The sequence below is a fragment of the Erpetoichthys calabaricus genome, chromosome 17 (assembly GCF_900747795.2).
Source record: "Erpetoichthys calabaricus chromosome 17, fErpCal1.3, whole genome shotgun sequence".
NCBI lineage: Eukaryota > Metazoa > Chordata > Cladistia > Polypteriformes > Polypteridae > Erpetoichthys > Erpetoichthys calabaricus.
In genome coordinates this window covers 1,725,160-1,738,239 of record NC_041410.2, presented here as the reverse complement: position 1 = coordinate 1,738,239, position 13,080 = coordinate 1,725,160, and the positions used below count along the sequence as shown (strand labels likewise).

General features: G+C 42.1%; 1 protein-coding gene across 1 annotated transcript in view; it reads left to right on the top strand.

Annotated features, from left to right (window-relative positions):
• Nucleotides 1–4,417: 4,417 nt before the first annotated feature.
• LOC114643332 (B-cell receptor CD22-like) overlaps nucleotides 4,418–13,080 on the top strand; it is a 359,848-nt gene continuing 351,185 nt past the window's right edge. Inside the window, exons 1-5 of the mRNA XM_051920772.1 lie at nucleotides 4,418–4,519; nucleotides 6,942–7,002; nucleotides 8,603–8,971; nucleotides 10,318–10,551; nucleotides 12,131–12,388. Coding sequence (XP_051776732.1) covers nucleotides 6,957–7,002; nucleotides 8,603–8,971; nucleotides 10,318–10,551; nucleotides 12,131–12,388 — 907 coding nt within the window. The 5' untranslated portion in view covers nucleotides 4,418–4,519; nucleotides 6,942–6,956. The remainder of the gene's footprint in view (nucleotides 4,520–6,941; nucleotides 7,003–8,602; nucleotides 8,972–10,317; nucleotides 10,552–12,130; nucleotides 12,389–13,080) is intronic.

The window sequence follows — 13,080 nt, the reverse complement described above, 5'->3', positions numbered from 1 at the left end:
AAATATTAGCATACTGTAAAAACAAAAAAGGCAAAAAAAAAACGGTTCCAATTTTTTACCAATAACTCAATGTAATTTCCATTGTAAAAATAACAGCAAACATCATAATAAGGGCATAATAAATCCCATACTTGGATACAATCAATAGGAAAAAAAGGCCTAATTAAGTGTACGAAAGTAACCAACAGACACAATCACACAGCAACAGCAAAAGGTTCCCACTTTCATTCATTTATCTGCCTAATCTAGAAAAGTTGATAAGTTCTCGTTGCCTTTATCTATGTGGTTTTTTTTTCTTTTGTATTTGTGTTGTTGCTGACTTTCTGTTGATTATTCTTTCTTGGTAGTTCATTAATTTTCATTAACTATCTGATTTTCTGTTCATCGTTTTTGTTTCTTAATTGTCCTTTTTTATTTAGTTTCTCTCTATTGAAGCCAAAGGGGTCAGGGCCTCCTCATTACTCAGGGGAGTTGCTCAGCACTGCCACCTGGGCTTTCTTGGTCTGTCTTTGGCGCCCTCTTGTGGAGATTTAAATGTAATGACGTAAGGGCGTAATGGCCCAGAGTTTGGAATTTTTTGTGGTTTGTTTATGCAGGCTTTTTGTTTCAGGATTTTCTCTATTTACAGATTGGCTTCTTCTTCTTTTACTCATTTGGAAGTTTACCTTTAGGTGCTGGCAATTCTTTTATAAAACTGCTATGAGTCCTTATGCTTTGTTTATTTTTCTTTAAGAAATGTGTATTGTCTTTCATGTTTTTTTGTTAATTGACTTTGAATTTTTAGCCTCTTAGTTTAATCAATAAAATCTAAAAATAAATTTTTTTACTGACAATTTATTCAGATCACAGTCATTTCCTTAATGCTCTGAGCCCCAGTTATACTATTCAGTAGCAGCAGGGAAAGGGCGAGACATTACAGGAAAATAGTAAAGTTTGTTATAAAGTAAAAACTGAAATTCTATCACCATTTTCACTGAAATGTGGCCAATTTTTGTGCAGTTTCAAAAAAAGCCATGTCCAAAGATAACAGAAACTCGAAGGTGATACTTTGGCCTAAAGGTACCAAAATTAAATATTGGACAGATGAAAACATTTGTAAGCAATCATGTCATGTTGTTTTTTCATTTTCATCAGTGGCAATCTTCTTCTTCTTCGTCTAAGTTGGACCAATGTGCTTGATGAACCTTCTCCATACAGTTCCCCATGTAGTCCCTTTTATATTACCATTTTGTTTCTTCTTCTTCTTCTTCTTCTTCTTCTTCTTCTTCTTCTTCTTCTTCTTCTTCTTCTTCTTCTTCTTCTTCTTCTTCTTCTTCTTTCAGCTGCTCCCATTAGGGTTTGCCATAGGAGATGATCTTCTTCCATATCTTTCTGTCCTCATCATCTTGCTCTGTCACACACATCACCTGCATCTCTCACCACTTCCATAAACCTTCTTTTAGGTCTTCCTCTTTTTATCCTGCCTGGCAGCTCCATCTTTAACATCCTTCTCCCAATATACCCAGCATCTCTCCTCTGAGGTACCAAACCTATGCAATCGCGCCTCTCTGACTTTGTCTCCCAACTGTCCAACTTGAGGTGACCCCCTAATGTCCTCATTTTTAATCCTGCCCATCCTCATCATACCCAATGCAAATGTTAGCATCTTTAACTCTGCCACTTCCAGCTCTGTCTCCTGTTTTTTGGTCAGTGCCACCGTCTCCAGCCCATTCTGTAGACCTTGCCTTTCACTCCTGTTGATACCCGTCTGTCACAAATTACTCCTGACACTCTTTCTCCACCCACTCCACCCTGCCTGCTCTCTCTTTTTCACCTCTCTTCCACAATCCCCGTTACTTGTGAATTTCCCATTGGGATTAATAAAGTATCTATCTATCTATCTATCTATCTATCTATCTATCTATCTATCTATCTATCTATCTATCTATCTATCTATCTATCTATCTATCTATCTATCTAAGTATTTAAACTCTACTCCCAGCATCTTCACCATTTCTCTGCCCTCTCTCTCATTCACACACATGTATTCTGTCATGGTGGTCCTACTGACCTTCATCCCTCTCCTCTCTAGAGCATATCTCCACTTCTCCAGGGTCTTCTTGACCTGCTCCCTACTCTCGCTACAGATCACAATGTCATCAGCAAAACATCACAGGTCCATGGGGACTCCTGTCTAATCTCGTCTGTCAACCTGTCCATCACCATTGCCAATAAGAAAGGGCTCAGAGTCAATCCCTGATGTAATCCCACCTCCGTCACTCCTACTGCAGACCTCACCACGGTCACACATCCCTCGTACATATCCTTTAAATTCTTACATACTTCTCTACCACTCCCGACTTCCTCATAAAATACCACAACTTCTCTCAGGCACCCTGTCATTTTCTTTCTCCAGGTCCTTCTGGCCTTTCTTCTCTACTTCTCCATCAACATCCTCAGAGCAAACACCACATCTGCGACGCTATTTTCCTGGCATGAAACCACACTGCTGCTTGCTAATCATTACCTCCCTTCTTAACTGGACTTCCACTACTCTTTCCCATAACTTCTTGCTGCGGCTCATCAGTTTTATCCCCCTGTAGTTATTACAGCTCTGCACATCTCCCTTATTCTTAAAAACACCCGTCCATTACCACAACACAGGACAATTCCAAATAAATTCAAATGGAATCCAAAAGTAACAAGAAGCCCCCTAGCCTCCTATGTCACCTGGTCACTGCTCTCTGTTTCTGCTCACATGCTTCTGTAATGTGGGGGTGAAATTTATATGACTGCTGACCCCCCCCACCCCAAATCCTGACCCTTCATTTTACTTTAGTGAAAAGCAAACAGAAAAGTCAATGGAGTGCGAATGGAATGTTGGATATCAAATATAAGCTGTCTGACCTCAAAGATGCCGAATCACCTCATTGACCAAAGGGGCTGCTACTGTCGTAGTCCTGGACGGTGGCTAAAAGGGGAAATTTGGAAAATCCAAAGATTATGAAAATGAATTTGTGAAACTGACATACCTGAGACGTATACTGTATACTGTATCATGGTAGGTTGTCATTATTCTTAAACCTGAAATAAAAAGGCTGCAGAGAAAACAAGAAGACCAGTGGATCAATAGAACTAATGACAAGTCCAAGTACACATGAAACATAACATGGATTAAGATGTTGGAGAAAGGGAAGGAATTAAAACAAATGTATTATTGGATGGGTTTTAGGTGTATTCTACTTTGTGGGCAAATAAAAGTGAACAATACAAAGAGCACCATAAGCAACCCATCAAACTCCATCTACTAAAACAAGAGAGACACCATAGAGGTGGACGTGATGGCAATGGAGGTGAACAAAGTGAAGAGATGAGGACCTCCAGTGCATTTAGGAGCGAGGCCAGCGGAGTGCCAGCCATAAGTTCAGGATCACAGCTCACTGTTAACTCCCACGTTGGGTTCTTTCCTGCAGTGAAGTTTTTATGTTTGTGAATTTTATTAAGTTACTAAAGCTTATTGTAGCTGCGTTTGTCGAGGGTTTCCAGAATAGTTCACAATGCAGCTACTTGAAAGACCTTCCAGCAGTTAGTAGGATTCGTTGTACAAAATTGTCAATCTGACTATGGTTTAGTTCAGTCTGTTGGCTAAATGAATCAAATTCCTGGTAATGAACTTTGGGCCTTTTACTCTTCTATGTTTCATCTCCTGGGTCTGTTTCGTGTCTTTTGAACTATCGTCAGAATGTTAATCGGACCTGCTACCCCAGAAAGTCATCTGTTGTGTGCCGCCATTGAACACTTCATCCTGTCAGACAGGCTGGGCGACTTGTTAGTGACAGAAGTAATTCAGAAGTGCAATCTCCTCTTGACAGTCCTGAGTTTATGTAGAATTACTTCTGTTTCTTCAAACTTTGGTTCTTCCACCCATTTTATTAATAAACGTCTGATAAACCACATGTGCTGCCGTCAGGTGCTTTTGGTTTTATTATCTGATGACTAAAAAACGCTCATCCCTCAATTTCTTGGACCCGTTTTCCAATTGCATTTCTTGATTTTCTTTTCCAAACCCATGTATTGCAGTGAATGTGTCCCAGCAGCCCCTTGTAGGAGCTCACACACAGACACACACACACACAGTCACACAGACACACAGTCACGCTGGGACAACATCAGTCAATTACAGCTTACCGTAAAGACTCCACAGAAAACCCACACAGATATGAACTGCTGGTGTTTGAACCCAAGGCCTTCATGTTTTGAGGCCTCAGCCCTTCATGAATATCACAGCCTTCTTATAAACGCTGATTAGCCTCAGGAGTTAAAGTGGAACTTCTTCCTATTTTTGGTGTCAGTAACCAGAAGTCATCAGCCACACATTTTACGAAATCATTGCTTCATCTCCAAAGACGCCTTTCTTGAGAAGTCACCTCATTGCTGTCCCTCAGTTGGAAGCATTCAGACCTGAACTGCTGGCTCTTGAAGATCTGCAGCTGGAGACGCACACATTTGGTGGACCAAATTATAAAACTGGGAGCAAAAGGTACGTAATGTTGGCTTTCAAATTGGATTTCTGACAGAACAAATTTGCATTTTTAAATAGTAAAATGCTTTAAAACTCAAAAAGAATAAAAACAGGAAATAAAAAAAACATCATCGATATTCAGTAAAGATAAACTAAGTCCTCTTCTTCGTAGTCATAGAAACGTTTAAATGTGTAAACACATTCGGGAGGTGCGGTGGCACAGTGTTTAGTGCGGTGACATAGCAGGTCCTGGGACGTGAGTTCTAATGGTGCCGTTTGCATGTCCCTCATATCCGAGGGCAGGTTGGCTTGATGTGAGTTGAAGGTGCCATGTGACGGACTGGCAGTGTTGGTTTCTGATTTGTGCTAAAATTTAAACCTGACTGTTACAAGTTTCTGCATTAAAGCCGATCTTCTCCTATAAATCCATTAGATGCCTTTCACTGATGAGGTCCCCTGTCACTTTTCCACTCGGTGATACCCAGATGCCCGTGTCTGTGGTGTGTCTCACAGGTCTGCTGCTTTCAAAATTGGTAATTTTTGTCACTTTTGGCCATTCAGATTTCCCATGTACTCTCATATATTCCTAATTTTATCCCGTGAAGCATTTAATGTTTCATGAATCCAGATTACAAATAAGGAATTAAACCAGATTTGTGGCTCAGAGGTGCAGTGGTAGAGCTGCTGCGTCGCAACAAAGAGACTCCCTGTGTGGAGTTTGCAGGTTTTCCCCGTGTCCATGTGGATTTCCTCCATGTTCTCTGTAGTCCTCATACTCATTGCAGCAGTGTTGTTGTTGATAACTTGGCTCTGTGATGCATGCATGATGGGATAGGCTCCACACGACCCTGCCCTGAATACGTGGGTTGTGAAAGATGCCCCGGGCACAAACAGATACAACACCAGATGTCCACAACACACACATTTTATTTTATTTTCCTTCACACACAGTACACACACCAGCACAATAAGCTCAGTCCTTATCTTTTCCTTCTCTGTCTTTTCTTCACCGCCTCCACTTCTCTCCTGCAAGCTCCGTCCTCTTCCACCCGAGTCTGGCTCCTCGAATGGAGTGAGGCAGCCCCTTTTATAATGCCCTGGATGTCCTCCAGGTGCTCCCTGATGATCTCCCTGCAGCGCTTCCTGGTGTGATGGAAGTGTTGCATGGGCACCTGAAAGCACTCCGGGTGTATCTGCTTCCTGGTTCGGCAGCACTTCCTGGTGTGGCAGAGCTGCTGCAGTCCAAGGCTGCAGTTCCTTCCAGTTCCGTTGCTCCCACACAATCCAGGATGGCTGCCCTCTTAAGGAATTGCCCCTCTCCTGGTCGTCTGCTTTTCCAGGCCTCCCGGTGGGGTAAGGTCCTCGGCCATCCATCATGGATGGATACATAAATAAATACAATTAACTCTTTTAGGGAGATTTTTGACTTTTGTTGACAGCGGGGGTTGAGTGCGATAATCAAAAACATTATAGGCAGACCCTCTTTGCTAGGGGGACTTTTAGACTTGTTGACTTGACGTGACTTGATGTGACTTGACGTTGAATCCCTGCATGTGCGTGAGTAGTGTAGAGTAAATGACGTCTGGGTTAGCATCGACGCTGAGTGAGACAGTAAAGCGAATGTGCAAAGCAAAATACTCTGTGCGTTATTTATTTATTTTTTACATATTATTGCTAAATCAGACTCTGACTTATCAAACTCCGATTCTGATGCAAGCGATCTGGAAAATGAAAATAAAAAGACCGGTAGCTGATTTTTCACTTTCCCAGAAAGTGCCCGTCAGTTTACGAGTGATAAGACAAACAGGTTTGTAATATGCATGTAATAAGTATGTGAATTTACTTACGGTAGAGGCCCGTGGAACATAAAACACAGTGAAATGTGTTATATATAAATAGTTTATGTTGATTTATGTGTGAAACCATTGCTTTGTGTGCTTTTTAGAAAAGTGAGTTTTTTAAAAAAATATTCAGCCCTGGGAAAAAAGAAAAAAAAAATTAGCCTTAAAAGAGTTAAAAACACAAATAAAGATCAAGTGCTTTGTCAGAACTGAACTGCAGGCTGTGACATTCATTTTATTAAACTGAGCACATCCATCCACCCACGGTATTGTCTGAATTCACCTGCCCAGGCCCATTAGAATCAGGGACAAGGATGGAAACAGCCCAGGATGGAGCTCCATTCTTATGCAGGTCATCCTGACTGACATCTTCTGGGCAACGCAATGTAACTAACGTGTGTCTGAGGGTCCGAGAGAACCGCTGGGAGATAAACCACTGATGGGCCTGGACTTGAACTCAGACTCCAGGAACTGTAACACCAACTTCTGTGACAACTAAAAAGTGAATGGAGAACCTCATCATTGACGTCTTTTGGGCTGTGGCACAGGAGGAGAGTAAGTCAGCTCTAAACTTATTGAATGTTCCTTTTTTATTTCAGGCCTCTTGAGACAACATGCTGCTCTTGATGTTTCTGGCTGCCACTGCTTCCTCTGTGGTCGGTAAGATAAACAGAACTCCTGTCTCTTTGCTTTGGTCAGTGCGATGGCAGAGTGTTTGTGGTTTCTGCAGGCCAAGTGAAACTTCTTCTTGAATTATTTTTGTAAACAAATGTTTGAGGGCATGAAAACGGTGACAAAACTATTAGTGGAATTGTAAAAGACTGAAAGGGACGACGCACACCCAGCACCCTGACCCACCCACCATTAGAGTCCTGCAGAAAGTCAAGTGCCAGAGGGTACCTGCAGGGAAATTTTTAAAAAGTGGGTCAAATCCAGGAGAAACCACTATGTAGTGACAAAGGACGTCTGTTTTCTCCATTTTGTGAAGTTTGGCTGATGTTAGGAGTCACGTGTGGCTTTTACTCCCACTGTACCTGAGGGCTGCGGTCAGATGGCGGCTCTTAAAACAGCAGGCCGGTTTGGGTTGTGAATTTCATTAACATTTACAGTATTTGTTGGTCTCAGTTAATGTCTGCTTCGCACCAGCTAGCTGTTTAAATTTTGAATGTGGTGTTTTGGTATCAAAGCAAGAAGCTGCTGCTCTTTACACATTCTTCAGTACCCACTGCACCACAGTTGACATTTTTATTGACCAAAATCATAACACTAGTCAGAACCAAAAAATGTTTTTTAGCTAGAACAATCCCTGACACTACGTCAATGTTTCTTTTCCTAACTACAATAACTTTTCACAGGTTTTATTTGATTTTAATGGAATATATAAAACTAAGGATGCTGACAACAGAATCTTCTTCTTCTTATTATTTCGGGTGCTCCTGTTAGGGGTGTAAAAGAAGCACAACAAACAAGTTGAAAGAGTTGGGGAGTCCGTCCCCGTATACTGTAAACCTGGTTTGTCACAGACGTTTGGTCAAGCATGAAAACACGGTACAGACAGTTTCAGATTGCAATGGCGGACATTAAATGCTGTGGGGACAGAAATGGAACGGGAATGCTGGCAAAGGAACCGCTGAGGTAGATGGGATGTGGTGACGTCATCACAGGGGGACCAGAGGGACAGAAGGAACCCAGAAGTGACTTGTTCTGCTGGCTAAGGTATTCGGGTTGGATTCATGGCTGCGTTTTTCGTCTTTCCTGTCGAAATAAAGAAATTAAGGTTAGCACACTATCATCGTTCCCTGCCGTGCGATTTCTCACTGCTCTTTAGGTCTTTAAGCTGTTCCCTAAGCGCTCGTGCGAGACAGGGGTCACCACAACAGATCATCTGCTTCCATATCTTCTTTTCAGTTAAATATTTCATAATTCTGTTGGCTTCCTGGTCTGCTGCCGTGGACTGGACACACAAGAGGCCTGAGTGACTGAGCTACTGAAGATCTTCAATGACCACCACTTTGTTTCACTGCTATTCACACACACGCACACACACTGTTTCATTTATTACATTTTTTTTCTTTTTCTTCAAAATATATGTCTTAATAAATTAAACTACATTCATCACATCCATTACACTGTGTGAGCAGGAATAATATGAGGACATTCTTATACAAATAAAAACATGTGTTTGTACTGGAGTCTTATCAATGGAAGACAAATGAAAAATCACAGGCCTTACATTGTATTGTCTTTTGTGTTTTTACAGGTTGGAGTGAGTGGGGAGCCACTTATACGCCACTGAAGATCTGCGCGGTTGAAGGATCAACTGTGAGGATTAACTGCGTGTACAAACATCCTTCATATGTTTATATTCAAAGAGAAATGTGGTTTTATGGTCCTTGGGATTACCACAAAATGGTCGATGGAGAAACCACAGTGTATCACACAGATGAGCAGGAAGTGTCCATCAGTCACATGAACCGAGTTCAGTTCTTGGGGAACAAAAACAAAATGTGCTCCATAAATATCAGCAACGTGAGCAGAGAGGAGAGCGGCTTCTACAAGTTTAGATTTGAGGGGTCGGGTTTCACACAATACTGGACCGAAGTGCCGGGAGTCAACGTGATCATCACAGGTAATCAAAGAAATGCTTATTTGTGTTTTTGTTTTTAACTTTTATTAAATTCATTTAAAGGATGTAACACTCCAAACAATCAAATCAAACTTAACAAAACTGAATTTAATTCAACCCTCACCCATGAGAAGAGAGGAAGGACAACAAGAGGGAAAGCAGTCTTTCTCCCCGATATAAATGCTTATTCTAAGATGTTATTGATCAGATCCTGCCAGGTTTTAAAAACATTTTGCACAGACCCTCCAAGTGAGAATTTGATTTTTTCCAATTTCAAATCGTATATAACATCAGTTACCCACTGACTTCACAGAGCTGAGTTAGGATTCTTCTAGTTGAGCGAGACAAGTCTACGTGCTAATAGTGAAGTGAAGGCCATGACAGTTTGTTTGTCCTTCTCCACTTTAAGCCCCTCTGTGAGCCCACCAGACATAGCTGTTAGTGGATCAGGAGGGATTGGGACACCAAGGCTGCCTGACAGGCATTTCAAGGTTTTGGTCCACAATGATGTTAATTTGGTGCAGGCCCGGAGCTCGATTGCAACATTTGCAGGTTGGATTTTGTCCTGGAAACATTTTGGACAATTTTAAATGAGACAGATGGGCTCAATAGATGATTTTAAGTTGAATAATTAAATGCTTTGCGCATATGGAGGTTGAGTGAATTCTGTGCATGGCTGCCTTATTTGGGCTTTATTTAGGGGGACGCCATAGTTAACAGCACCAGACAACAGAGCTCACTTTCTGTGTGGAGTTTTCATGTTTTGATTTTCTCCCTTCATTTAACTTTTTTTTTTTAATTCCTAAAGTATTCATATTAGATGAATTGCTGACTTTGCTTTGACATAGCCTGGCGCCCACCCTTAGCTTAAATTCTCACATTAAACCCAACACTACTGGGCAATCAGCCTTCTCGGTTGATTTATTTATGCATTCATTCTTCCTCAGGTGGTTTCTCTTTAGTATTCCTAAACTGTATGTCCAGTGTAGTTCCACTAATGATAACTTGTCATAGACTCTCGAAATGTAAAAGTCTCTCACAGGGTGGCCTTCATCTTAGTGATTTATGGATTTCTCTCAAACCCACCCCATTAACAATAGGATTCTGTTTATTGTGATGTCCTGAGGGTCAGTTCTGCTGGTTTGCTTGCCTCAGTGGTGCCACACAATGAATGACATAACTTAACACTAAGTGGAAATTCTGTTTGGTTTTGGTTTTTATCTATGGACACTGAACAGGATCATCACTAGTGAGAGTTAAGACTTGACTGATTCAAGCAAAGTGTACACTAATACAATCACACCTAAGCAGACAATGAATGGTTATTTTTTTATCTTGACTTTCTGAAGGTCTAACGGTTGAAGCATCAGCAAAGAAGGTAAAGGAAAATGACACAGTAACCCTGAGGTGCAAAACCAACTGCAGTCTTTATGGCAGCGTCTTCTCCTGGTTCAGAAATGGACAACGCTTAAATCAAAACTTAAGGGAGCATCACATCCTCAGAGTCTCCTATAAGGACCATGCCAGCTTCTCTTGTCAGATTGGCAATGTCTCATCCCCAGAGCTTCTACTAAATGTTGAGTGTGAGTTGTGTTTTCATTATTTCTAAGAGTGTTTGATGTGATGAGTAAAGGGAAAACATCTGAGGGAAGTAAGTCAGAGAATAAAATAACATAAAAAAAAAAAACAAAAATAGGAAAATCGTGAAACTCTTTCCTTCTAAATACAAAGCGCATGTAAGGCAAGATGTATTGTGAAGTTTGATTTTCTCCAAATACATTTTATCACAGATACCAATCTATATATATAATTCATTAAGCTGCCGCCAGCGCAAGCAAGACACCCATGGAAGCACACAGGACGGAGCCACGCCCACCAACTCTAAGACCATTGGATACGACGACAACTCGCAGAGCCACGCCCACCAACTCAGACGCAGTAACTCACAAAACAGGGCGTCATTCGCATTCATCTCTGCTACACTCCACATGCACCTCTGAAGAAGCATGTTTGTCGTGGATGTGAATCGCTGTATGCGGTGTGTAGAACAGTTTGCAAGGGGTACCCCATGGTCTTACAGTTGGTGGGTGGGTCTCTGTTAGTTGCTCTTGCGAGTGGGCACATGACCAGGCAGTGTGTATGCTTCGAGAGCGAGGGTGGATGCCACAGCACCATCTAAGAAGAATCATATTTGTCGCGGATGTGTTCCGCTCTCCGCGCGCACCCGCTGTCCAGCCCTGTCCCTCGCTCTGGGAGGTGGGAGGCGCGGTGGCAGTCCTCCAGTTTTCAGTCACGGACAATTGTATGTTGCTCTCTCCAGAGTTCCCTTACAGTCGTATCCTCAAACCCACCCCATAGGAAGAAGCATGTTTGTCGCGGATGTGAATCGCTGTATGCAGCGTGTAGAACAGTTTGCGAGGGGTATCCCATGGTCTTAGAGTTGGTGGGCGGGTCTCTGTTAGTTGCTCTTGAGAGCGGGCACATGACCAGGCAGTGAGTATGCTTCGAGGGCGAGGGTGGATGCGACAGCACCATCTAAGAAGAATCATATTTGTCGCGGATGTGAATCGCTGTATGCAGCGTGTAAAACAGTTTGCGAGGGGTATCCTATGGTCTTAGCAGTGTCTACGCTTCAATGTGAATTGCTGTATGCAGCAAAACGCTGTATTGTATGTTACCCTTTCCAGAGTTACATCTTTTCATTCACCTACAGTCGTATCATCAAAACTAACCCCATTTGGACAACTGTGTCTTTCAGGAAGTGTTCACCCATCAATACATAATTATGCGGCGTATTCTACGCCGTGGGTTGGCTAGTGTTTAATAATTTAGAAGTTCCCTTGATTTTACAAACCATTATAGCGGCACATGTGAAGCTCCCTTGCTGTTGGTTGTGATGGCAGCTTGTCCTAACCATTTTCTATGATTGCTGTACCATTCTTGATGGCTTTGATTAATTCTGACAGCTGGTGGCACACAACAGTAGTGAAGCCCAAGTGAGACAGCCATGAAACTCACACATCGCCCTCTCCCTGACATGACACTGTACCGTCCTCTTTGTAAACCTCTGAAAGGACATGCAATTAAACACAAACCATGAAGAACGTTGAAATGACAGCTGTGTTTCCCACTAACCTGTTTGTGTGTCCTTCTTTATTGTAGATGCTCCCAAGAATACATTTATCACAGTTAAGCCCTCCACTCATATAGAAGAAGGGAAATCGGTGACATTACATTGCAAAGCTTTGGCAAACCCGCATGGCACCTACACCTGGGTCAAGGAGAACACCAGCCATGTAGAAACAGGGGAGCAACTCCACATCAGTGAGTTTAACAAAAGTCACCAGGGTTCTTATTACTGTGAAGCCACAAACAACTATGGGATGACAAAGTCTGCAGCAGTCCAACTGACAATAAATGGTGAGTTTCGTCAGAGTATTGTGGGTTAGAGAATCAGAGATGTCATCATCACTGACAGTATTGTGACCTCTTCCGTCACCATTTTGTTTCCTTCTGCCTCCTCTCTTTCTAAGAGTCGGTTCCAGCAGGTGATTTCTTCAGCTGAGAAAATCCTTGGCTGTTGTCTCCCAACATTAAAAGATCTGTTCATCGCCACCACGAAAAAGGGAGCAGGAAAGATTGCAGCAGACCCCATCCATCCCAGTAGCCATCTGTTCATTAACCTGCCTTTACAGAGGAGGTCCCAGCCTATCGCGACCTGAAATACACGCCATCTCTGCAGCTTTTTTCCTCAAAGTATTCAGATTCTAAATAAATTTACGTATGGTTACTCCTAACTGTTTTTGCCAACATATAACTGGTAACTGGGCTGTTTGTCTATTTGTAAATACTTCATACTTGCTCAGCTTTTAAACCTAACCAGAGTCAATTCTGGGATGTTTCACATGCTAGAAATAATGTGATTCTGACTCTGATAAAGAAAAGGTTATAAACGCTGATAGGCAGGAAAGCTGGACACAGCTCTCTCCATGGAGGTCCACGGTGACAGCACAAAACCAGTTTAATCAGCAATGTTCTGCTGTTTGCTGAACTCCACAACATCTCAAATTTGTGCTTTCTTCAAGTAAGTTTGGACAGAAGCGCAGCAGATG